This window comes from Halichondria panicea, chromosome 9 (genome assembly GCF_963675165.1).
Source record: "Halichondria panicea chromosome 9, odHalPani1.1, whole genome shotgun sequence".
Classification (NCBI taxonomy): Eukaryota; Metazoa; Porifera; class Demospongiae; order Suberitida; family Halichondriidae; genus Halichondria; species Halichondria panicea.
The window spans coordinates 3,295,747-3,321,995 of record NC_087385.1 but is presented as its reverse complement, the minus strand read 5'-3'; the positions used below and the strand labels follow the sequence as shown (position 1 = coordinate 3,321,995).

The following is a 26,249-nucleotide window of genomic DNA, read 5'->3' as shown; positions in this document are numbered from 1 at the left end:
TAGCGTCAAGTTTTGTTGACTGCATAGCTTCCAGGTTGTCTTTCTGACCACTATTTGATGCCTAAAGACTTACTGGAGGGCGACTCGAAGAGATCTTGTTCATAGAGACCTTACAGCAAAAAATATATCCTTGTTACTACTCTACAGTCGCCATATTAGCCTACAAAAACAGCTAGAAATGGCCGTAACTTTGTTTCAACTTACTCTCTTGGGAAAAACTCTTCGAGTCACCCTGCCCCTTTATTTGTATAATAAGAAACAGCAGACTATACGGTAAGGAGGGGTTTCCTGGTGCTTAGAATTGACACCAAGTGACCATTGCCAGATGAGAGCCATTTTACTAGTGTACTGCATTGAACACCCACGCAAATTTGAGCGTGGGTGGAACAGTATACCGTAACCTTAAATAGCCTGTAATACAAGATTTAGTGCAGGCAGTCGCAGAAATAAACTTTTTCATAATAGTTAGACATCTAGTACAAGGAGAAGTACAACCAGCTATAAGATTACAAGCTTTTCGATGACCAAAGAAGGCACTGTCACACATAACACAGGTTTTGTCCTTATTGGTAGCACAACAAAACTAAAACAAAGACAAGTCCTATTAATAAATTAATACAAAGATGCTACTGTTTAAGCTTCATTCATAGATGCTACTTAGATAGATTATGCTTCTTTTCTAGTAGCCTAGATATCCAGCAGGAGCTGTTTCTGCATTCTCTGGAGAAATACAGTCCAGCCCGCCTTGTCAGGTAAATTGAGCTGTAAGGTTTCCCACCAATCTGATAGGGCCGCAAATGTGGAACAGAACTGCTATATGAACTGATACCAAACCATGAGCGCAGTGTTTGTTGGACTCCGCCCAAATAAGGTACGTGGTACTTAGCGATAAAACGTAAAAGAAGTAATACATAGCTGCATCAATTAGATGTATAGCCTCGATTTAAGCGGCAGGAAAATATTTACCTGGCGCTTGTATATTGGGTGGCGCTGTAATAAGATAGCTAGCTGACCTTTACACTTTGATCACTAGAGCACGTTGCCATTCTCTTGCCATAGAAGTCATAGGAGACATCGTGGATCAAATCTTTATGATCCACAGATACCTGTTTTGCTGTGAACATCCTGAAACTGATACAAAGCTGTGCCGATAGACAATCAATTATTTTTACTCAGAACGGGAGTGGTTTCCACACCTGACTTGACTCTAAACCGAGACACAGAGACTGCTCTGCCTAGCCTCTGATTAGTCTCATGAATCAGCCGCCGTTCTTTTGGAACCACCATAGATGTAGGAGAGAGGGATTGGAAACGGAAGTGGGCCTCGGAAAACATCCGCGCCTCGCTTTCTTGTCTTCTTTTCTTGCCTCAAATGACATTGCATAAAGAGGGAAAGAGACACAATCAACAGTAGTCTCGAATACCCGCCTCAACCTAAAAGCTAGTCTCGAGGCCAGACTCCTCCCGGGGACATGTCAGATCACGTGCAAGGGAGTGGTCTGGGGCCAGACTACCTAAAAGCTTCAAGCTTTTAGGTTGAGGCGGGTATTCGAGACTAAATCAACAGTGCATCGGTACATGGTAATAGTAAGAAGAATGTGCAGAGCTAGTGGTATTGGATACTTGTTTCCCAGTAGATATAAAATCATCAGAGGATGCTTAGTTCCCTGAAATTGTGAATGTATTTGTGACTGTCAGAGGCTTCTCTTTTGCTGCCAACGAAAAAGAAAACCATCAAGAAGTCCACTAGTTTGAGGCAATAACCATGATCATTCACACGACAAGATACATAATACACCATGTAACTTTCTTAATAATTGTTTTCACTTTTGATGAATCAATTGTACGAAGTTTCTATATATACTAGGCTGGTGAGCATACATTTCAATTTCCAATTCATTAAGTATAATTACATACACTTGGAGACAGCAAAACACTCCACAGCACTGCTAGTTGCTTTCTAAGTGTAAAACGAGTGGGATCAAACCGAACAACATTAACAAAAACTTACACGATAAAAATGATTATTACAGCTATAATTATGATTAGTTTAGCACTCTAATCAGACAGTCTTAGATGGAGAGAAGCTGGTGAGGTATACAAGGGTGTATATATAGCCGGAACAGCCGATAACATTTACGAGGGCGGTGACGTGTAGGGGTGTAGAGAGGAGGGGTATTCTTCTGTCTTCTTTTCTTCAGCGTACTCATGGCTTGCGAGGTATTGCTATATAAAATATAGATGAAACAGCATTTGTAGTAGTTAAATATCTCGGGCCTACAGGCCCTTCACCACAATCTACTACCGGGCCAATAACAATTATGAGGTAAAAATAGGTGACTACACATTCATGCACACAAAAGCTATACATCCACCTGATCCAAAACTAATGCTCTTGGGGTGATCACCAATCATAAGGGAATGTATGCCTAAAATTAAAATTTCTGTAACGCTTAGCGTATTCCCAAAAAAGGGATCTTTAGTGGTGCTCTTTAATTCAACTTTTTTCTAGCACTAAATTCTACCAGCTGATGTATGACTAATTTTCTTTGGCTTGGGGTGATACCACATGATTTACCAACAAGCATATTGAAGTATACGACCTAAACATTAATCATTTCAGAGAAAAAGGGATAAATGTGTACAATACAAGATTAAACTTACCTAAATTCAATGAAGAAGATAGTTGCAACGGTAAATAGAGCTTGAATAATGGTTATTCCGAGGGGTCGGCAACGGGTGTTTTTAGTGTACGAGATTTCAAAATGATTTCGTGATTTCCAGCTGGATTTCCTGATTTCCAAGTGATTTCATGGTTTCGTCTAAGATTTCATGATTTCAATAGATTTCTTTTGTTCTCTGCAATGATTTCTGGATTTCATAGAGATTTCGGTAGATTTATGGTTTTTCAGCGTAGATTTCACATAGATTTTTGATTTCAGTTAGATTTCAGTTAGATTTCAATACACAACATTTGTATACATGGACTACTGATAATCAATATAATTATAGCTACTACAAATGTTACAAATAAAATCTATATCATCATCAGGTATCTTTTGTAAGCATTGACGATGGAACCAGTCATCACATTGGCTGCAATGTACCATTAGTTGGCCATGATCTGGCATGCGACAGTAACAGTACACTGATAAAGTCTCTGTTCTACACAGTCGGCTAACATGCCTCCTCTTCTTCTTCATAGGGAACAGTGTTATCGTGCCTTTTTCTAGGCACTGACAAACGTGTGTTCTTAGGTCATCTTGGTGAAACACAACAGTAGTTGGGTCATCCTTAAGAATCAAGCAGGTGGCCACTGCCATTGCGTACAGAGCACAATCCGCGATTCCTGTTTGATTTTTAATGTTCATTAAGTTGACAGTAAACGAGTCATTCTTGCACTGAACCAAGTTGGCGATCGTTTTCATAGTCTCTTTGCTAATAGAAGAGTATGCGGAATCGTACAGATTAATATCGTTGTCTTCAATCGCCAATGTTGCCCAATGGCAATGTCGAATGATACCTATAATACTAACTTGATCACTGTCCTTAAAATCTGAAGTATTATCTGATGTATCACTTAATCTTGTTCTCTTTGATGCTTTATTTTTATGTCCACTGTGACCTCTCTTTCCAAGTGATTGTTTCTTAGCACATAGCTCACTAACAAACTGCTGTATTCTAATCCTGTGCCCAGATGGTTTTTTGCTTATCGAAGTTAAAAGGTCAGGGTGTTCATCAGAGATAAATTGTTCTATTTGTTCCATCGAATTTCCCGGCTCATCACTTACATCCATTTTCAAAATGACTTGCATTGTATCAAATCCTGCAGTTGTAAAGCACTTTACTATGTACGGGGGAAGAGCATCCTTCATTAATTGCTGTGCCTCCTTTTCAGCTTCGGAAAATGAAGATTCCTACAAGTAACAAAAATGTGTATGCTTGACAAAGCTAGGAATCTAGCTAGTTTAGGCTAGCTATACCTGCAATAATCCTTCAGACTGAGCTTCAGACATCTTCTTAAAGTGGAAGCAGCTTGAGATCTGTGAGTATTCATATTTATGATTACACAAATGTTTACTACATTATAACAACATTTTTATGGCATCGAGGGCTACCAAAGCCTCGACCAGCTCACCTTGAAGGACTTCAGGGTGAGTTTCAGCATAGATAGTAGAGGAAGGGGATTGGAAACACAGGCAATTAGCACTATTTCACACGGACCGTCCTTGCTACAATCTCAATTATAGCCGCGACCATGGATGCAACTTGAAGTGCTGAGCTTGCAATAAACTTTTGTGCACTAATGGCAGTTTATGCTAAACTAAAAGCTTAAAGCAAGCTTATGATCATGCATAGACAACAATGAACAATCAATATAAGGTATAAGCATGGTCTAAACATAATTATACATGAATTATCAATGTTCTTCCAGTGATTTCTCAGTCCAAGTTCTTGCCACACATCGACACTGCGGTGACAAAATCAGAGCATGAATAGTGATTTCAAAATCTAATGGATTGGAAGCAATAATATGGACATTGATCTTTAATATTGCCGAGTCTCAAATATAAACTCAGCTTAGTTATGGAGATGCTACCCCGCAAAGATGGCTAGTGGAAATCAACAAATCGGTCAATAACTCAAGAAGTATGATATCCCCACTTCCAATATATAGCTGAAGCAATAAAATAACATCATGTACTACTACTGTAACCATTCATTTACAATAGATGCAATTCATATGTCAGTTCTTACCCCACAAATAAAAAGAAGAAGCTAAGTGTTGTAAAATCTTCAAATTTTGTGTGCTACCAAGAGTGAACATGACTTCTAGCTAGTAATAATGTTTCATTTTGTACCTAGCCATGCCTCAAGACAAATTTTAGGGCTATTCATACATTTACTTACCTAGTATCCTCTCATTTGCTTCTTCTTCTCTTGACCTCAAAACCAGTAAAATCACACCTCAAGGTGTCATAGGTTGCCACGCGCACGGTCCCAGAGGCCTTACATTGCAAGCATAAGCTCACGTGATCCCGTTTCCAATCCCCTTCCTCTACAGCGGTTTTCAGAGTTCTTGCATTTGCAATGTCTAGAGCGGAAGTACTTGTCACGTGAACCATTACGTAACAAGATTGAATTTCTACCTATTCCAAACCGATTTTTTTCCAATACATGATTTAGGAGAAAATCAACCTTTGGAAATAGCCTTTGCAAGCCTTTTGCATCCCGCTGAAGCTATCTTTGAGATTGTAAGCAGTTCAAATAGTTTTGTGAGCTACTATTAGCAACACAAGACTGGATGTCTGGAGCTAAGAGAGATTCTACTGTCTGTATGACTCATCAGCTTGCAGCAACACAAAATGAGTAGTCAGGCCCGGGGCAAGCCACTTCAACCAGTTCCTTATAATAGTTCCTTATAATACTGGAAAGCTACACTCCTATTTCAGACTTCTCTGATTAACTAGTAACAAGTAATTTTGTCTATAAAATTTATATTGAAAACTCAACGTACAAAAACTTGCCTGACTCAGCAATATTTGTGCTCTCGTGATGTTGTCCAACCTTAAATGTTTGGGAATATCACGTGACAAGTGACTTCCTCTCTAGACATTGGACATGCAAGAACTCTGAAAACCGCTGTACTATGCCCATCTGTGTCTCGCCTACGCCCACGCAATGCTGTAGCGGTACTGAAGCAAGGCATCTTTTTAGAAGGACAGAGAAGTGCCTTGGCCTCAGGGATATTGCACAGGGCTATGCCAGTTAGTACTATGCTCTTAGTACCTAGTATAGTTGTAACCTTAACCTAGAAGTGTCTACTAAAGGAGTTTCATGAGTTTTTTTAAGCTTTCCTTGACTGGCTGAGGATTGTGGGATTTTTTTATCTCTCCAAAAAGAAGTACAGCCTGTTTGAGATTGAAGACAAGTACAGTGGTATGTTAAGTGTTTTTTAAATGTAGCAACTTTGTGATTGACTCTCCATGGTAGTATTTGCTGACAAATTTATTATCACACTCATGACTTTCACTTGTGGGATTTTGTGGAAGTGTAGGTGTTGAAGTAGCAAATGTATATATGCTAGAAGTGACCCTTTAATGTTACTACATGCTATTGTACACTTTATTTGTAGTTATACGAATGGATCGGCAAGTTTTTTGGGGAAGAGTTATGAGAGAATAAACGATGGAAGTGTCAGTTGTGGAAGACCCAAGGTACTCAAACTGATACTGTTTTTAATCTCAGATTGTGTGCATCTGATGATGCTTCTTCAGAGTTTACATCGGCAGACTGTAGCACGTTCGCTGAACCACTATATACCAAAGAGGACGTTCAAGAAAATTGCATCATTATTTCTGTCTTTACATCACGAGTAGACATACAATAATTATGTTAAATTGTTTGTATAATGAATTGTTTATGATCTAGATCTATAAAAGAGAAGTTAACATGTTCTTGAACTTCTATTAACACTGTGTCTGATCTCACTGTAAACTATTTCATACAATGGCGAAAACTCCTCTAATACTAACTTCTGAAACACGAATGGAAGCTAGTAGCCTAACTTGATCCTAGTAGCCTTCCTGCCTGTCTCATGTCTCTTTCTGGCTAGTCAGTAGTAGCCTTCCTGCCTGTCTTTTGGCTGTTAAAGATTAAAATACTAAATTATCATAGGACAAAGGTCAATTTCTAGTGACAGAGGCAGGAAAGGAAGAAATTTAACCGTGACACGCATGGGCCGGGCATTTACGTATGCGTTTCCAATCCCTCTCCTCTACTATCTATGATTTCATAGAAGATTTCAGATTTCTATGCTTGATTTCTATTGATTTCTATTGATTTCAAGTTGGGCTGTACGAGATTTCCCTCGTTGCCGGCCCCTCGGGTTATTCACTATCTAGATAAATAAATAAATAAATATATAAATATAAATATATAAAGCACAGTTGTACTGGATACTGGAAAACTTGACAGAATACTAGTGACAACTCATAAAATCCTAGATTTGCAATAATCTCAGTTACCCGCGAAGTTCCTGGGGAATAGATTAGCCCTCATTAAGCGAGGCGCGGATGTTTATCGAGGTCATATGTGAAGTACATTGAAATCTACTTCCGTTTCCAATCCCTCTCTCCTACATCTATGCATATACGAAGTATGGGAGGGCGTGGCCAGACTAAGCAGAGGCAGAGTTTTTGGAGCAGATCAGAGGCTAGTCTCATGAATCAGCCGCCGTTCTTTTGGAACCACTTCTTTTGGTAAACACTTCATACATAGAAGCTGCTACGAAGCATAAGCAAGGCAAGGCAGGGGTCCTTGGGCACAGATTTAGCACCATAGCAAAACACAAGTACGTAGAGAGAGATGCCTTCGCTTGGCGATTTGTATAACAATTAGGAAATATGTGTGGGCGTAAGATCACGATTTAATTACATTCCATTGGTTTTGTGAGCAATCAACATTCTATTTTGAAATGACTTCATGACAAGAGTGCTCAGACGGTGGTTCCAAAAGAACGGCGGCTGATTCATGAGTCTGAGCACTCTTGTCATCGTTTTATGTGCCAAGACGGAATTCCGTCTTGACCAATCAAATTGCAGAAGTCCAGTCAGGTGATGAACTTGGAGGCAGCAAAGAACTGCACTTAGGCCTGGTATTGATTGTATTTGGGCGTGATCTGGGCGTGGTTTTTTAATACATAAAACAAATTGACTCTGTGGTACAACAAAAAATGAATCCTCTAACAGTGGAACAGCCTCTGGGGCAGTATACAGCAGGAAATACTTCCCAGAAGACCGCAACCACGTATTTTTCAACTTCGTTCTATTAAAGAAAAATCGGCCTGGGACCGAGGCTAGTCAGACTAGTGATCTTTTCCAGCTAGAATGAGCTGGAAGTCCAGCTGAAACGCAGTAGTCATTAATTTTCATGACTCGAATACTATTTAGAAAAAATTTGCATATTCAAGCTTTGAAGTGGCCACTGCTAATGAGGTGTCTATCCAACTAAGAAACAGGTCACTATCTGAGTTAGTGACCTGCTAGCAGGGCTCTAACTAAGTACCCACAAAAATGCATTTTTCTAAGTGAGATAGACCATGTGTAGTACGGCTTCTTAGCTGGATAGTAACCCTTTGGGACGGGAGTGATTAGTGGCTTCTGCAAGTCACTACACTCCCTCAGGTTTACTATCCAGCTAAGAAACCTACTTACACATGGTCTAACTAATACAAAGCTTAGGTACAGTCTACTGTAGCTTCACTAAAATTATGCAGGGAGGGTCGAAGAGATATTTTGAAAAAGGCTACTGAAAGCTCACAACACAGGGCCAAAAGAGTTCATTCACAGTAGTATACAACGTTGTACACTATCAACTTTCTTTGTAAACTATGAAGGAAAGTATTGTAGATGAACTAAAATTCAACAACATTGTAAACTATGATGTACACTCGCAAGTACAAACATAGTTTACAAGCTGTAAACTACCACTTCTGGCCCTGTGCAAGAGGCTGTTTTCCTTGGCTCTGGCCGCCATTTTAAGTGGAGTTAGTCTACATATTATTATTTTGTGAGAGTTTGTTGGCCTGGAAAGAAAAAATCGCAAAAAATCGCTTCGACCCGCCCTCCAGAATGGTAAGAAGCATCATATAACACCAAGAACACAGAGCTAGAAGTGTTTTTGGAAGTTTAAAATGACTACTAGTTTTGTGTTGTTTCTAGTAACTTGATGATCGCTCAGAGCTTCCACTGAAAGATGTTTTGAAGATTGATACTTGTCATACAGTACAGATTGATACAACGATATATTTATCATGTATGTGCTTCAAACTTCTCTCATGGCATTTTTATAGTTTCACAAAAATCATTATAAGAAAATCATGAACATTCATGAGCAAACTGTTTACCGTAACCTTATATCATAGCCTCCTAATACAAAGCCTAAACGGCCTGGAATCGAGGCTAATTAAGTCATAGCCTTGATCCCAGGCCGAGTTTTCGCTTTTATTCAACTTCGCTGTAACACAGATCCAAACACTTGCTATACGGAGACTATGGGGCCCATAAATCTAGCTGTATTATATAATTATACACGTACTGTTGTACATGCACATTGTAACAATGTAGAAAGTGTATGCAATACTACTAATGATCCTAGACGTAGATGAGAGCCTTAAAACTGCCTTCTAGACCAACGCAATAGACGGCATAAGCCACAGCTAACGGTTAGGCGAACAACTAGGCCTGGTACTAGTTGTCTGTGCATGCGTCAAATTTTCATTGTTTATGTGGTCGGAAAAAATATTTATAATCGAAATTTGTACATGCACAGAGTGAGTACACAAAAGATGCACATGGGGAGCTGCTTCACAAGGGCCTGGGGAGTTGCCAGTTGTGCTGCAGCACGATTACAGTGACCCAGGGCAACTTCAAGATAATTGAATGCCTTCAAATTACGTTTCAAAACGATTTAGCAGGCTGCTGGACTTCTCTGATTCTAGGCCCCAACTCGTATAAACTCAGTTAAACTTTGCTTGAGAAAACGTAGATTCTCTTGATGCCTCTGAGCTACCCAGTAACGCTCGAACGAGCAGGTCATACTCCAGTCCTGTAAGTATAGGACAATAATTATTAAAAGAAACCAAACACGGTTAAACCCTTACCTCTAACTGTCCAGTCTTGTCCGTTAGTATAGCCAAGAGGAGGATAGCTGGATAATAGCCATTGCTCCTGTACAGAGAAGTAGACATTCAAAATACGTGTAGATCTAATTTCTCGTATTAAACAGGTTATAGTGTCATTGTCATTGTCGACGAGCTGATGATGGCAGCACCAAGTTCTCTAGCTCACACTCTTCACTTGATCCACCATATTAATGATGATACTATAGTCTACCTAGATCTTTTAATAATAAACAAGACTTGATAGCATAGAGCCTACACAAAAATATCTGACCTTGACAAAGCTTTATATTGTTATTCAGTCTTCAGAATAATGTTTTCTAAGCTTCAGAGAAGAGAGCTTCAGCTACAGGGTTTTGCAGAATCTTTGCGTTTTGCGTTGAGCGTTCCTTATAAGGTTATCTGTGGTCAACCATAAAGTTGTAGATCTTAGTCAGCATGTCAACAATGCACTATTCTACAAACAGTTGATGGATCAACTTCATCTTATATCCCAAATAATGCCGCTTTTTTTTCACAAGAAAAAGCCATTTTGTTTTGAATTTTGCTTCCTAAGCAGACTTGGCATTTCACCACAATGTGTTTATGACACCACAATGTGTAAAGATTAGATATCCATATAAGGAACGCTCTACACCCTCTATTTCAAAGATTCTGCAAAACCCTGTATTAAGAGCCGGCTAAACACAGGAATGATTCCAACTGCTGAGTCAGCCCTTTTGAGGTTATGGCCGCCCTCACATAATAGTCCTGAACCACTAATCAGAGTGCATGAATATTCATGCACTCGTGATCATGTCTATAGGCACCATGCATAGGAGGGCTGCAGAACATCACATGGGTATGTTTTGCAAATTCTGTGATACAGAGTGTATTCTATACCTCTGGTTTATGGAAAATAATTAGTGATAGTGAGACACTGCAAACATCTGACTCACACTGTACACGTTTACTGCCAGTTTTGTATGGTGTATGCTTTGAAAAGTCTCTAAATGAATGTCAGCAAAACTCTGTCGTGTGTCCATCAGCTGTATATTCTAATATGAAAAGTAAAAGCAGATAAACGTAAGTACGTATACCTCTCACCTAATTTCTGAATGAAAGGGTTGTCCCATGAGTTTTTTCTGGGGATGTTTGAACACATAAAATATAAAGCTCTTACAGTACAATACAGTTTATATAGCAGTTGCAGCATGCCCAAGAGTTACGACTAAGCTAGTGCGATACTTGTGGTAAGCAGCTTTCTATGAATGGCAAGCCCCTAGGTGCCATAATGATGAGAAGTTGAATTCCTACTGCTTACCGGCTTTTACACATGTAGGTCCTTCAATAATTCATTAAATCAGAACTCTGATACATACAAAATACACAGGCTATTTATACAAAAACAATACTAGAAAGAACCTTCTAGAACACACTAGAACTAACACAACACAGTATTTACGGAATCACAGGTTTACAGTACAGTATTTACGGAATCACAGTCTTTATCTTAATGTTAGTTCCATGTCGTAAGGATACCACATTTCCCAAATGTTAGTGTACCCACCGTATCGATCAGGCCTGTTGCGATTTCTTTGCGGATATTGTCGAGCTGTTAATGCACCAGTCGAGGGTGACTCATCAGGTGGGGTCGAAACTTCAAAATCTTGCAAATCGTTGTGAGCTGCCGTATCGTCGAAATCGTTTGGATTTGTTATATCGTCTTGTGACGACTCGGTGGTGGAAAAAGAATGAATTCTATCACGTATGTGGTCGAGATGTCGACGTAGTATCCTGCCATCACCAATTTCCACTTTGTAAGATGCTGGTCCTGTCTGTTGTACAATGCTTCCTGGAAGCCATGTACTATTTGTTCGGAAATCTTTGAGCATTACTTGTTGACCAACAGAGAACGTCCTCGGTTTAGCATATTTGTCATGTTGCTGTTTCTGTTTCATCTGCTTGTCAGATACCTTTCCCTCTGTGTTTGGTTTGAGGAGATCGAATCGTGTATGTATTTTTCTTTGAAGGAACAGTTCACTCGGTGAGACGTTAGTGGTAGCATGTGGAGTTGAGCGGTATGACAGTAAAAACTGAGCCAATCTTGTTTTCAAACTCAGTCTCTCCAGCTTTCATGGCTCTTTTGAACGTTTGTACAAATCGTTCAGGTTGGCCGTATGGAGCACTTCGTATGTGTCTTATGCCATTGGCTTGGACAAAATCGCTAAATTCTTGGGATGTGAATTGTGCACCATTGTCGGAAACAATCTGTTCTGGTAGTCCATACCGAGCAAATAGTGCTTGCAGTGCCTTGATCGTGTTTTGAGACGTGGTGGAAGACATCTGAATCACTTCTGGCCACTTGGAATGGGCGACTAGAAACATTTTGTTCAAAAATGGACCTGGGCTTTGGCCAAACCCAAGGATGGAGTGGTGCTACTGCAGGTTTAGAGGCATGCTTTTGCTTGGTTTTGGATGTCTTTATCGAGTCCACTCCACCACACGTAACCACACGTAACTGCGGGCAATAGCCTTCATTCCAGGGTGGTTCTCATGGAGAGCACGAAGGGTCTTTGCATGCAGGTTCTGTGGAATGATTGTGCGAATTCCCCACATCAAGCAACCACTTTCGATGCCATTTCAAGACGGCGGTTGAAATATGGTTGTAGATATTGTAGATCCGGTGTGCCACTTTCTGTGGCCATCCTGATTTGACATACTTTAACACCTTGCTTAAGGTTGGGTCACGTCGGGTAGCCGTCTGCACCTGCTGAGATGTTACTTCGATTTGAAAGTGTGAATAGCATTAATGTCAGCCGTTTTGTACGAATCTTGTACTGGCAAGGGGAGGCGTGATAATGCATCAGCATTGCTGTGTGCTTGAGTGGGCTTGAATTGGATATTGTAGTCATAACCTGAGAGAAAAATTGCCCAACGTTGGAGACGAGAGACGGTATTCCTGCCAAATATAGCTGTCAGAGGTTTGTGATCAGTGATTAACGTGAATTTTCTGCCATACAAATACTGGTGAAACTCAATGCCAGTGCTTCTTTCTCGAGTTCAGCATAGTTTTGTTCGCTTGTCGTTAGTGTGCGTGAAGCAAAACAGATTGGTCCCTCGGGCTCCAATGCCGTAGGCTAACGCGTCCGCAGCCATGTTGATTGGTAGGTCCGGGTCATAGTGGGTGAGCACATCAGATGACGTAAGTTGTTTCTTTGCTTCTGTGAAAGCTTCCTGACATTCCTGTGTCCATTCACTCGCTTCCAGAAGTTGATTGATTGGGTAAAGGAGATTCTTGATGAACTTTCCGTAGTAGTTCAGCAACCCGAGGAAGGAGCGAAGTTCTTGAACATTCTTTGGTTCTGGAGCCTGTGCGATAGCATCAACTTTACTTGGAAGAGCTTGGATTCCCTCTTTGCTGATCTGATGACCAAGATATTCTACTGACTTGGCCAAAAAGATACATTTCTCCTTCTTCAATCGCAACCCGTGTTCCGTAAAAAGTTTGAGGACTTGCTCCAGATTAGGTGGTCTTCTTCATCCACTCCTGTTATCAACAGATCGTCTAAGTAGCAGATAACGTGAGGCACTCCACGGTGTCCATCAGTCTTTGAAATATTGCTGGGGCTGACGCCACGCCAAAAGGAAGTCGGCTGAACTGGTATAACCCTTGATGGGTGTTGATAGTCACGTATTTGGTAGAGTCCTTATCGAGTTCGACCTGTAGATACGCTTGTGACAAATCAAGCTTAGTGAAAAGGGAGCCATTTGCTAGTGTTGCGAATAGGTCTCCGGGTTTAGGCTGATCAACTTCAAGGTCTTGGTTGATAGTCACTTTATAGTCGCCACAGAGTCGAAAACGTCCGTATTTCTTGGGAACTGCGACCAACGGTGCTGCCCAGCCACTGCTAGGTATTTTCTGGATGATACCTTGTTGCTCCATGCGGTCCAATTCATCTCCAATAGCCTCTTTGGTTGCATAAGGAACAGGACGTGGTTTGAAAAACCGAGGACTAGCATCCGGCCGTACTCTGAGAGTGGCTTTGTGTGAGGTCACAGTACCTAACTCATCCTTGAACAATGAATCGTATTCGTGTAACAAATTCTTTAGTGTACCTGCAGGGGGAGATTTGACAGTTGCAATACATTTCCAGTCCAACTGGAGGTACTTCAGCCAATTGCGTCCAAAAAGACTTGGTCCACTTCCAGCAACCACCACCAGCACCAGCCGACACACATTAATCTGACCCGTTACCATATGTCTTTAGCAAAATATTGGACTTACGCAGCTTGAATTTAGAGAACTTGGCCTTTCTGGTGGCCTCAGAGATAATAGATATTGCAGCTCCGGTATCGATTTCCATCGTGAGTGGAGTATCCTCGATCTTGACTGTAACTGTGATCGGCAAGGCTCGGTCAATCGGTATAGGTGGTAAGTGTCAGCTTCTGAGTCGGTCGAGCTGTTCCCATCTGGTTCCACTAGGTGAGTTTTGAATCTTCTCTTCTCTGTCTTCTTCTCTTCTCTGTCTTCTTGAACTGAGAGGGTGGGTTGGAGCGGCAGGCTGGTGCGACACTCTGCAGGCAATCAGCTGCTGAGTGATTCGACTTTCCACAGCGGTAACAAGGTTGGTTTGGCTGCGGTCTCCTTTTGCTCTTGATGGAGGGGTTGCTGGCTCTGGTGTTGCTCTCTGCTGCTTCCATTCCCTGTGCGATTTCCATCTGTTTCGGCTAATAGTCTTCTTTGCATTGCTTCGCTTCGGACGAACCGGGCCCAAAATTGCAGTGTGTTGCCAGCTTGCGTAGAGCTGCATCGTAGAGCTGCATCGTATTCTGCTAAAGATTCGTTAGGGACTTGAACGTTCTGCGATCACCGCTCGTGTCGGTTCGTAGTGCTTCCATAGTGCATTCTCCCTTTGTCTTCGATTTGGGAGCCTCAGGTGCAAGCAAGTCACATAGAAGACTGTAGGTCGTTGCACCAATGGAGCTGAGGAGAATAGGTACTTGCTTATCTGTATTCGCCGTGAAGTAGAGGTCTACCTGATCCAGGTAGGTCTTGATAGACTCTTGATAGTGTGTGGCTGTAGGCTACTTGATCCACAATCCTCGTCACCAGTGAGATAACTTCAATAATTCATTAAATCAGAACTCTGATACATACAAACTACACAGGCTATTTATATAAAAACAATACTAGAAAGAACCTTCTAGAACACTAGTACAGAAATGACTAAACAAGAACATGAAACCACTAGAACTAACACAACACAGTATTTACGGAATCAATTTACGGAATCACAGGTTTACAGTACAGTATTTACGGAATCACAGTCTTTTTCTTAATGTTAGTTCCATGTCGTAAGGATACCACAGGTCCTGTGTTCACATAGGCAAGCTTAAGCGCTCGGAGACAGATTGGTACTGTAGTAAGATAACATCAATCTGTTGCCATTTAATTGGCATTAAACATTTTGGTGAGTGTGATGAGGGAAGAATATAAATTAAACTGGGCCGCCAGGACTGGATATGGATGCACGCAGCTAGCTAGCTAGCGCAAAAAACATTTTCTGAAAAAATGGGGAAGAGTAGGGTTGGAAGAGCATGTGCACTGAAGTAACAAAAAGTTCGAAACAGGGTTGGTATAGTCTTGCATGCTCCAACTAGTTGGGGGTGGGGCACGACAGCATTACTTCTCGTTACACCTCTTATTTGAGACGCTTGATCACCATCAACTTGCATGTGTTTCTACATAATGACGCATTTGAATGAGGCTTTTTCAAATTAACGGTTACAGCACCGAAACACATGGTGTAAAATTAATATTAAATTTGAGACTCTAGCCCTGCCCACCCAAAACTCGAAGTAGTGCTGGACCCAACTGTTAAAGATCGTGCCCCACCCGTTGGAGCATGCAAGACTATACCAACCCCCAACATGCTCTTCCAACCCTACTCTTCTCCATTTTTTCAGAAAATGTTTTTTGCACTGTAAACTTTTGTGTCTATTCTAATGGGCGTTCCTTTTAGGGTTACCCATCTTGTTTACATCCTTTTGCCAGCGGCTCATCCAACATGCAACCTACCATTATTTTTTTTACAATTTTTTTTACACTTGTTTGTACCTACAATTTTTCAGCATAGATTTATCTATGGTGCTAGCTAGATCAAATGGTGGCAATCCACCTTTACTATGATAAAGAGCTACTGTACTGAATTTTTATTTACACTGTTGCAGTTTATGTAATTTTCATGAAGTTTTTTGGTCTTATGCATGCAACAATTTATTATCAATGCAATGAAGAGCTTCAACATAATTATAATACTTGCAAGCAGCGGCAAGCAGCGGTAAGAATCGACAGTGCAAAACACTACTGTTGCTATAGACCTTAAGTGGTTGCTAAGATAAGAGGGGTGTGGCCATGCTTTCGGCTATGTCTGAGCATGCTCAGTAGGTAAACAATGGCGACCTCACCTCAGTAAAGAGGGCGTAGCTTCCACCCTAGCGAAGGAAATAGATCAGTTTCTGCACTACCCAAGGCGACTGCCTGTCCTACAGTTCCCCTCACTGAAGAAACTGAGGAGAAGATGAACAAAAAGGAGTATTTTTTTCGTTTTGCTGTTCTTATAACTTTTTTATACAACGTTCAAATTCAGTTCACAAATGATATGGGCAACAGATATATAAACTCAAAATAACTGTGTCTAACTGTGTCTTGTGTCTTGGGTGAGGGTGCACTATTAGCACTACTGATTATTGAGATCGAGAGAAGGCAGGCCAAACTGAGACCACGCCCCATTTGATTCATATAATTATTGCAGTTGGAATCTCAGCAGTTGGAATCACTAGAATATAAATGGCTACTAAAATCAGTGGCGTAGGCAGAGGGGGGCTGACGGGCCCCCCCCCTTTTGTGTTTCATCAACTCCAACTCAGCTTGATCTGTCAATCTATTCTGCACTGCGTAGTTATTAGAATGCTGTGGGCAGGGCCATCTACATGCGCATGCTTACTGCTGATGAAAAGTGATGACTTTTTTTAAGGCAAAATTTCAAGCTATTCAGTGACTTCTGGCCTGCCCAATGGATTTGAGCCACTGAAAATAGCTAGCTTCTTTAGCAGCTTTTTCTGATTCTTGTAGCGAGCTTGCGCTTTAGTGCAAGGCTAACTCATAAGTTGAATAGAAAGTTTGTGCAAACAGATGATGCGATTCTGAAAAGACTGCTACAGCCTTCAATGTAAGAAGCTTTAGTTTGCTAATCCACGAATCAGCACACACACACACACACAGTCAGCTTTACCGTAGACTCGCAAGCCACTCCCTTTTCTCTGATTGGGGGGCGGGAGAAAAGGAACTGGTGACTCTGGGCTACAGCTTATGTAAATCACAAATGCTATTAAATATTAATGTCACGTGCAAATTATCCAGATGCAGACAAGTACCGTATTCACCCAAATTACCGGGACACTCTATTCTAAGGGACTTACGTAACTTTTTTCATTCTATATTAAGGAACAACAGGAAATGTAAATATTTTTACACGTCCCGATCTAATTAGAACGATCTCTGGATTCTCTACTCTCTGGCACCGTAATATATCACTGACGGTTGAAGACACCTTTGTAGACCCGCGTACACAGCTGCACGAAAGACTGCAGAGCTAGCCTCGGCCGTCCTTAAATGGGGAAATATTCGTTCTAATTACTGTGGGACACCCTAATACAAGGGACACTTCGACTTTAACGTAGCCGTAATTATTTTTTTGTGTCCCGGTAATTCGGTCTATCTAGCCAGCCTTTTGATATCATAGATCCTTGTATACTACTCTCAATTCTCTACAGGTTATTAAAAGCTTTAGGCAACCAATAACACACTGCTGCCAGTTCTCATCACGTAAAACTAAAACACAGCTAATCTCTGCTGGTGTCTTAGATGACTATATCCTAGCTGAATGCCTTTACTCCATCATCTTTTCTTTTCTAGCACTAGCATCAAACCATGCTGAAACTGTAGCTAAGAAGCCCGCGATCACTTTTGCAGGCTACGCAATTCTAATGCAATGCAATTTTTGGATCACGTGGAAAAATCAATGAATAATCTCTACCCTAGCTATAGCCCAGAGTCACCAGTCCCTCTTCTCCCGCCCCTGTCCATTCAGAGAAAAGGGAGTGGCTTGCGAGTCTAGCTTTACCGTATCCCTCGTGCGGCTACGCCTCGAGGCATAATAAGAAAAGAAAAGATTGCCTAGTCCAGTCAACTCGAATCCAGGCCCATTTAATCATAGGCGTGGTCCATACACGCCCACTACTATGTATTCTATGTATTATGCTTTACAGCTAGCTGTGGCCCTCTATGGTGTAGGCTTGCACACTAGTCTGAAACCAGAAGAGGCTCTCATCTACCTCTATGATGATTGAATGGTCGTGATGTTTTGAACTTGGTTTCTGTTACAGCTTATTCTGGCTTCTGACAAGACAACACCAACAGTGGATTGCAGTGCACTTGCAACAGTGAATTGCCAAACAGCTAAACCACAATTACATTACCAACTGTGAATATCATTATCTTCAGTATTGCACTTCTATTAGAAACTACAGTATTTGAAATGGCAACCGGTTATTCAGCTGAGTCTTATAGAACCACTGCTTATTCTTGTGATATGCGCTAGAGGATGATTTTCCAACGTATAGGCATGGGCTTACCCATCAGAACAATTGCTAAAAACCTGAATATTGATCGATCTACAGTTAGTCGAATTGTTACAAGATTTGAAACTACAGGTGATGTTGAACCTATAAAAAAGAAAGGAGCTCAGTCAAAGATTAGTGTGTATGATGAATTTTGTATCATTGATAGCATTGTTGAAAAGCCTAGCATGTATCTACATGAAATACAGCAAAAAACAACTGGGACACAAATTGATGCATCAACATTCTTGAAGAAGAACAATTTCTCTAGAAAAAAACTTAGTCTTGTGGCACTTCAACAGAATGCTGCCAGTAGGGCTCAGTTCCTGTCTGATATCTCTGTGTATGAGCCAGAAATGCTTTTGTTTATTGAAGTGACAGAAGGAACAGTATCTGGTGTTACGGGTACTCGATTGTTGGAAAGCCAGCTCGTGTACATTCTCTGTTGGTGCGAAGGCAAGAGATTTTCAGCAATTGGAATTTTGTGTCTTTTAGATACATACATTACAACCGAAAATGTGAACGCTGACATATTTGAAGATTTCATTGATAAATTCCTCATTCGGCCTTTTAATGGTTCCAATCCTCACAGTGTTGTCATTCTTGATAATGCGTCACACAGATGGGGTTGTTAAGCAACTCCAAAGCATTGGGGTGTTATTACATTTTCTGCCACCGTATTGCCCGGAGGCCTTCTCTAAAGCAAACAAAGCTACGAAGCTACTTGAAGACTTCATTCTGTCTGCTTTTCTGAGTATTACACCTCATGATTGTTGTCAGCGTTCAGGATATTTATTTTGATCTATTATAATAGTTAAGTAATAAATTATACATGTAAAAAGCCAACTTAAGTATTTACAGCAATTACGTACATTGCAACAGCTTAGAGAAGATGCTACTTTGACAGAGGAAGAATTTCAGGAACAAAAGAGCATGCTTTTGAGGAACATTAAAGGTCTAAATGCAAATGCAAAAAAATAATTAATTGTCACAAATTCATGTTACAATTAGTACAATTAGAAGCATGTAGGGTGATATCCCATCCGTAAACTTCTTAGGAGGGACTAACATCTTGGTAACAGCTGTTGCTGCTCCTGCCAGAGCTTCAGCAAGTGATCGGTTTGATTCTTTGCGCTTGACAACATGACCAGTTATAGCCGGCACATCCGGTGGAGTCTCAAGATCGGCATGTATTCCATTTACATACATACGAGCCCACAGCCTTAGCTCACTGTGCTTTTCCTGAAGACTGCATCTTCAATATCCTTCTCTTTCTTTGATCGCTTATTTCTTGGTTCTCCGCTGCTATCATCACTGTGATCTCGTTTCTTTGAATGTTCCACCTCTACACGCCCTTCAGACCAGATCCATAGCTTCGGTACATTGCATCTAGATCATCTTGAGAAACAATCCAGCGTTTTGAGTTATTGAGTTATTGAGTTTTTCATAGTAGCCCACACTAAAAGCATCGCTCTCGGGCACTTCCTGGGAAAAAGTTGCCATAATCTTCTGCTTAAGCACACCACAAGAGGAAAATCTTTCGTAAACATTATGCCAAGTTCGAGTGATAACATCACTCTTTCGTTTAGGGTTGATTATACGCATAATATAGCGAAATGATTCAATAGAAGTTCCTGCAGTATGGTTTAAGTATCAGTTAATACAGTAAACCTCCCGACTACGAGGGGGAGGTGTGGTTTACTGTCATAAACCCCGAGACACTGTACATTAACTGATATATGTCTCATCTGATTGGCTGACTGGTTGCAATGCATCCAGCTATATTAGCTTGCACGGCTACCACATAGCAACACTATTTAAACAAGAAGACAACTAGGAAAAAGAGAGCTCGTCCATGTGGTATAACTGTATTTACTATGTATGCTGTTTGTATTTATCCTTTGTTAGTGTTGTGATCTTTACCTTATGATTTGTGCGCATGTCTTATGTTGTCTCGTGTTGATAAAGCTACATTGGTACCTGTCTAATCCCTAATTCTACATGGTGTCAGAAGTGGGATCCCCTCTCTAAAGATGGCAGGAAGCTTACTACAACCCCCAAATGCATTTAGTTTCGATAAACCAGAAGAATGGAGTCGCTGGAAAGGAAGGTTCCAACAGTATCGCATTGCCTCTGGTCTTTCCACGGAATCAGGCGAAAGACAGGTCAGTACCCTACTTTACTGTATGGGAGAAGCGTCAGAAGACATCCTGAACATGTCAGGAATATCCAATGAAGATAAAAAAGTTTTCGACAGCGTCATCGCGAGATATGATGCCCATTTCAAGGTTCGAAAGAACGTAATCTTCGAAAGAGCGTGTTTTAACAGACGTCAACAAGAAAAGGGAGAATCGATTGAACTTTTTATTACTTCCCTACACCAAGCCGCCGACAACTGCGAGTACGGCGCGATCAAAGATGAGATGATACGGGACCGCCTCGTCGTAGGTATTCAAGACCAATCCCTTTCAGAGCGACTACAGATGGAGGCAGACCTCACATTGGAGAAAGCAAAGAAACTTGTGCGACAGCGAGAAGCAGTAAAACAACAAGCAGCCCACCTAAAGGGCACTGCCAGTGACCAATCTGGATTAGAAGAAGTAAAAACTCGTTACATACCCAAGAACAAACGATTCACTAAACCACAGAGCAAAGCACAAACGTGTCAACGATGTGGAAAAAGTCCTCATTCATTTCAACGCTGTCCAGCTAGAGATGCTGTATGTTTCAAATGTGACCGAAAGGGACACTATGGCTCCCAATGCCTTTCTAAGGGTGTTGCCGAGATTACAGAGAACATGAGCGTACGAGACCCCGACCCCGACAGCGACGAGTTCTACCTAGATTCTGCACAAACAGGGGAAACAGGAAAAGCATGGAAGCTCCAGGTGACAGTTAACAGTCTACCAGTGACTTTTAAGGTGGACACAGGTGCCGAAGTCACCGCAGTATCGGAAAACACCTGGAAATCAATGCCACAGACCCCTACCCTCCAAAAAGCCACGAAAACACTCTGCGGACCAGATTGCAAACCACTCACTCTGCTAGGAGAAACAGAAGTCCATCTTCAAGTGCAGCAAAGAAAATGCACTCAAAAAATTTTCGTTGTGGAAAACCTCCGAAATAACTTACTCGGCCTCCCAGCGATTAGAGCACTACAAGTACTCGAACAAGTGGGAGAAATCCAAGATGATTCAGTGGTCCAGCAGTATCCCGAGATCTTTAAAGGACTTGGAACTTTTAAAACAGACTGTACGATACGCCTGAAACCCGATGCCACCCCGTTTGCCATATACGTCCCACGACGTGTGGCACTGCCACAACGCCCTGAAGTCGAAAAGGAGCTACAACGAATGCAACAACTGGGTGTAATCTCTAAAGTCAGTGAGCCAACACCATGGTGTGCGGGAATGGTCATTGTTACCAAGCCGTCAGGAAAACTCCGTGTATGTGTCGACCTAAAACCATTAAATGAAAACGTGATGAGAGAAGTACACCCACTACCTAAAGTTGATTCCACCCTTGCCCAAATGGCAGGGGCCAAAGTGTTCACCAAGTTAGACACAAATAGCGGTTTTTGGCAAGTCCCATTGTCACAAGAGTCCAGGCTCCTTACTACGTTCCTTACACCAATTGGCCGATTTTGCTTCAATAAGCTACCCTTCGGCATCAACAGTGCCCCAGAGCATTTCCAGCGGAAAATGAACGAGCTTCTAGCTGACATTCCAGGAGTCCTTGTCCACGTCGACGACATCCTGATATTTGCTGCCACCAGGGACGTGCATGACCAAAGACTACACGAGGTCCTTAAACGGATACAAAACGAAGGGCTCACCCTCAACAAAGCCAAATGTAAATTCCACCAATCCAGGATCGAATACCTAGGACACATCATCGATAGCGAGGGCATATCTCCTGACCCTACAGTGCAACAACCAAAGAGAGTAGATTTTTTTTTTTGGTACACATTTTTTACATTTTGTGGCATATCTTCTAAAGTAAAAATGATATGATCTATTTAGTGCAGGTACTGAAAGTTCAACTATTGGCGCTTCCATTGGACCACCACCTGTTACATCACATGACATCATCAGTATAAAATGGCTGTCTGAAGATGTGTACTTCCGAAAATATGTTAGGAATAGAAGTAGCTTATTTGTTTGAGTTAAGATCTGAAATTTGTTGTGCATGTACCTGAGTATATTGCTCATCTTTTGAGCTTCAACGGAAGTCTGGGCTACTAGTAAGTTCTGAGAAATACTGCATTTTGTTGTTTTTTGGTGGCAAATATGTTAGGAATACAACTTTCGATTTTATATTAGTTAAGGTCTAATTTTTGAGCAGCATGTACTACAATAGTGTACTTTTCATCTGTACTAACTTACAGGAGTTAGGCTAGCCTCTTCTTTGCTAGAGCGGCCCATCTTGTCAAAAACAGTGCTTTTTATGACTTTTGGGGTGATTTGGCTACGTAGTAAGCTCAATTACCACGCCCCTGTGACACAGAATGACCAACACCAACTGTGTATTTGCAGGTAGACATCACATGACCTTTGGATGTAGCAAATAACAACAAGATGATTTGTGATGTCACAAATCAATGAATATCATTGCATACGTCAGCAAAAGTAGCAAAACAGAGCAAAATCACCATTTTTGACAAGAAGGGCCGCTCTAGCAAAGATAAGACTTGTCTAGCTCCTGTAAGTTAGTACAGATGAATTCTATGCTATTGTAGTACATGCTCCTCAAAAATCAGACCTTAACTAGCATAAAATCGAAAGTTGTATTCCTAACATATTTGCCACCAAAAAACAACAAAATTCAGTATTTCTCAGAACTTACTAGCAGCCCAGACTTCTGTTGAAGCTCAAAAGATGAGCAATATACTCAGGTACATACACAATAAATTTCAGATCTTAACTCAAACAAATAAGCTACTTCTATTCCTAACATATTTTCGGAGGTACACATCTTCAGACAGCCATTTCATAGTGATGATGTCATATGATGTAACAGGTGGTGGTCCAATGGAAGCGCCAATAATTGAACTTTCAGTACCTGCACTCAAATAGATCATATCACTTTTACTTCAGAAGATATGCCACAAAATGTGAAAAAAAATAATATAAAAAAAAATCTACTCTCTTTGGTTGTTGCACTGTAAAAGGACAGAGGCCATAAGAAAAATGCCTCCTCCAGCATCCCTCACTGAACTGAGAAGGTTCATGGGAATTGTCAACCAACTCAACAAATTCTCTCCCAAAATTGCAGAATTGTCTCAGCCATTGCGCAAACTCCTCAGCCCAAAACAGCCCTACACATGGACACCAAGCCAGGATGACGCCTTTCAAAAGCTCCAGGAAGAAATCTCTTCAAATCGAGTATTGGCCTTGTACGACCTCGAAAAGCCTACCAAAATCAGTGCCGATGCATCTGCCTACGGTTTAGGTGCTGTACTCTTACAACAAAACGACAAGGAATGGCGTCCGGTCGCGTTTGCCTCGCGTGCACTCACCGAAACGGAAACTAGATATGCACAAATCGAAAAAGAGGCCCTCGCCCTCACATGGGCATGTGAAAAGTTTGCCGAATATGTTCTAGGGAAAAGGTTCGAACTGGAGACAGACCATAAACCCTTGGTGCCAATACTGGGACAGAAGAGCCTTGATACTTTACCACCTCGAGTACTTCGTTTCAGGATCCGACTGATGAGATTTGACTACACTATCTACCACTCACCAGGAAAATCCCTATATTTGGCTGATACACTTTCGCGAGCACCCATCAATACTCTACCCCAAAAGAGTGACATGGACGCAGAGAAGGAAACCGAAAATCTAGTGGATTCCGTAATTACTAGCCTACCTGCAGAAGAAGCCAGCCTAGAGACATATTGTCATGCACAGTCAGAGGACCCAACATGTTCCAAGATTATTGAGTTCTGTAAGTCAGGTTGGCCCAACAGGAACCAACTCAAAGGAGAAGTCAGCAAGTACTATCAAGTCAGGTCATCACTCACTTACACCCGACATTTGCTACTTTATGGGTCGAGAATTGTAATCCCAGAAAAGTTGAGAAAAGAAACAATGGAAAAAATCCACAGTGGCCACCAAGGAATCGTTCGTTGCAGACTGCGAGTCGCCCAATCAGTATGGTGGCCAGGTGCCTCAAAAACCATGGAGACATTTGTCACACACTGTCCAGAATGCCAAAAGAACACAGCTCCCCACAGAGAGCCCCTCATGCCATCAAAACTACCCAGCTATCCTTGGGAGAAAGTGGGGACAGATTTGTTCGAAATCGATAAGACTACATACTTAATCGTGGTCGACTATTTTTCTCGATTTATCGAAGTACAGAAACTTTCGAACACAACAGCATCTGGAGTGATTACAGCACTGAAAGCTATATTCGCACGGCATGGAATTCCTTCAATTATGATCAGCGACAATGGCCCTCAATATAACTGCAAAGAAATGAGGGAATTCGCAGGCAAGTATAACTTTTGCCATATCACCAGCAGCCCTTACCACCCACAGTCAAACGGTCTAGCTGAAAGGTCAGTCAAGACGGCTAAACTACTCTTGAAGGACTCTCCAGACCCATGCAAGGCTCTGCTGAGCTACAGGGCAACCCCCCTACCTTCTTGTGGTTTTAGTCCAGCTGAACTCCTTATGGGACGAAAAATTCGTACTGATGTCCCACAAATTCAGAGTACATTCGTACCAAAGTGGTCATATCTCAAAGAATTTAAAGAAACCGATGAGAAGAACAAGCATAAACAAAAACGTGATTACGACCAACGACACCGTGCCCGACCACTAATGCCGCTACCTGAACATACACCCGTATGGGTAGACACTCCACATGGACAGGTTCCAGGGAGTATTGTGACAACCTCTACACAACCACGCTCCTACCAAGTTGATACACCATCAGGTGAAGTTCGCAGGAACAGAGTACAGTTACGACTTCGAGGTGAAACTGAGACCAATGAAACCGATGTGCCTCCTGTACCAACTGAACGGAACACTCGATCAAAAACTGGATCAGCCCCAGGTCCCCCGGACTATTTACGTTGTTGAGTGACTTAAGGGGGAGATGTGGTATAACTGTATTTACTATGTATGCTGTTTGTATTTATCCTTTGTTAGTGTTGTGATCTTTACCTTATGATTTGTGCGCATGTCTTATGTTGTCTCGTGTTGATAAAGCTACATTGGTACCTGTCTAATCCCTAATTCTACAGTCCACACCACATACCATGCAGGGCTCCAGTCCACACTCAAAGCCTTGCGACAGAATAATGAGCAGCCGGCCAGCCCCTCCCTCCAAGCGACCGGTACAGAGCCACTCCCCCTCTCTGTGCAATTAGTCAGCCTCTCCCTCCACCTATAGTACTGCAGCACTCAACCAGCCAGAAAAAACAACACAGCTAGCTCTCTTTGGCTATGCCAGGCTAGTAAGCAAGCAAAGGTAAGCTTAAAATAGCCACTCCTATATTATTATTAAACTGGCTTCTTTTTCTTTGAATACAGAAGCTGAACAGGCCTAGTGCAGTGCGTGCAGTACTAGTGCTAGTGAGCAAGTCTGCCTGAGCCAGCTAGTCTCCCAGAGTGTCTCTAAAGCAGTTCCTTCTGCAAGCACACAGCAGAATTTTGATGAACTAGTCTTACAGACTGCACCCGACTCTATAATTATGTGTTTCATTTATGACATTTTGTTTCTCTTGCAAGACATTTCATTCATCTTCATTCATCGAAAATACCGTTAATTTTATTTTTGCTGCATATGCTTGAGGTGCCAATTTATGAGCCATATTTTCCCTTGTAGCCCTGAGGTGCCAATTTATGACAGTTAAACCCCACTAGACTACATGGCAAAAGTGTAGTAGGTGGGA

At 41.5% G+C, this 26,249-nt stretch overlaps 4 protein-coding genes and 2 long non-coding RNA genes across 8 annotated transcripts in view; 2 read left to right on the top strand and 4 right to left on the bottom strand.

Annotated features, from left to right (window-relative positions):
• Nucleotides 1-1,290, bottom strand: part of LOC135341727 (nucleoporin SEH1-like) — a 32,537-nt gene extending 31,247 nt beyond the window's left edge. The window contains exon 1 of the mRNA XM_064538390.1: nt 1,014-1,290. Coding sequence (XP_064394460.1) covers nt 1,014-1,124 — 111 coding nt within the window. The 5' untranslated portion in view covers nt 1,125-1,290. The remainder of the gene's footprint in view (nt 1-1,013) is intronic.
• A 691-nt stretch (nt 1,291-1,981) lies between these two features.
• On the bottom strand, nt 1,982-5,500 carry LOC135342073 (uncharacterized). Of its 2 annotated transcripts, XR_010396744.1 has the most exons (5): nt 4,912-5,500; nt 4,139-4,471; nt 3,984-4,043; nt 2,665-3,917; nt 1,982-2,226 (listed from the first exon to the last, which is right to left on the bottom strand). XR_010396744.1 is itself a non-coding variant. In XM_064538756.1 (4 exons), exons 2-4 carry the CDS (start codon nt 4,166-4,168, stop codon nt 2,988-2,990), a joined length of 1,020 nt encoding a protein of 339 aa, XP_064394826.1. In that variant the 5' UTR covers nt 4,169-4,471; nt 4,912-5,500; the 3' UTR covers nt 1,982-2,987. The 2 variants fall into 2 exon arrangements, 1 of the variants encoding a protein (XP_064394826.1); XM_064538756.1 differs by having other exon boundaries at nt 1,982-3,917.
• Nucleotides 5,501-5,523: 23 nt separating this feature from the next.
• On the top strand, nt 5,524-6,479 carry LOC135342074 (uncharacterized). 2 transcript variants are annotated; one of them, XR_010396746.1, is made up of 3 exons: nt 5,595-5,940; nt 6,137-6,218; nt 6,279-6,479. It is a non-coding gene; the product is annotated as an uncharacterized LOC135342074 (long non-coding RNA). The 2 variants fall into 2 exon arrangements; XR_010396745.1 differs by having other exon boundaries at nt 5,524-5,940; nt 6,137-6,479.
• A 2,379-nt stretch (nt 6,480-8,858) lies between these two features.
• LOC135342076 (uncharacterized) lies at nt 8,859-10,588 on the bottom strand. The gene is made up of 3 exons (XR_010396749.1): nt 9,957-10,588; nt 9,665-9,731; nt 8,859-9,609 (listed from the first exon to the last, which is right to left on the bottom strand). It is a non-coding gene; the product is annotated as an uncharacterized LOC135342076 (long non-coding RNA).
• A 2,641-nt stretch (nt 10,589-13,229) lies between these two features.
• LOC135341242 (uncharacterized protein K02A2.6-like) lies at nt 13,230-13,922 on the bottom strand. Its single transcript, XM_064537756.1, has one exon. The coding sequence runs from the start codon at nt 13,920-13,922 to the stop codon at nt 13,230-13,232; it is 693 nt and encodes a 230-aa protein (XP_064393826.1).
• A 6,278-nt stretch (nt 13,923-20,200) lies between these two features.
• Nucleotides 20,201-22,365, top strand: LOC135341782 (uncharacterized protein K02A2.6-like). Its single transcript, XM_064538442.1, has one exon. The coding sequence runs from the start codon at nt 20,380-20,382 to the stop codon at nt 22,357-22,359; it is 1,980 nt and encodes a 659-aa protein (XP_064394512.1). The 5' UTR covers nt 20,201-20,379; the 3' UTR covers nt 22,360-22,365.
• Nucleotides 22,366-26,249: the final 3,884 nt, after the last annotated feature.

Bases quoted from the DNA above. Each gene is read 5' to 3' on its own strand.
- LOC135342073 (XM_064538756.1), bottom strand. From the start codon at position 4,168: ATGCTGAAACTCACCCTGAAGTCCTTCAAG. The intron at 4,044-4,138 runs GTGAGCTGGTCG...GAATACTCACAG, and splicing joins TCACCCTGAAGTCCTTCAAG to ATCTCAAGCTGCTTCCACTT. The intron at 3,918-3,983 runs GTATAGCTAGCC...TGTTACTTGTAG, and splicing joins AGTCTGAAGGATTATTGCAG to GAATCTTCATTTTCCGAAGC.
- LOC135341242 (XM_064537756.1), bottom strand. From the start codon at position 13,922: ATGGTAACGGGTCAGATTAATGTGTGTCGGCTGGTGCTGGTGGTGGTT.
- LOC135341782 (XM_064538442.1), top strand. From the start codon at position 20,380: ATGGCAGGAAGCTTACTACAACCCCCAAATGCATTTAGTTTCGATAAA.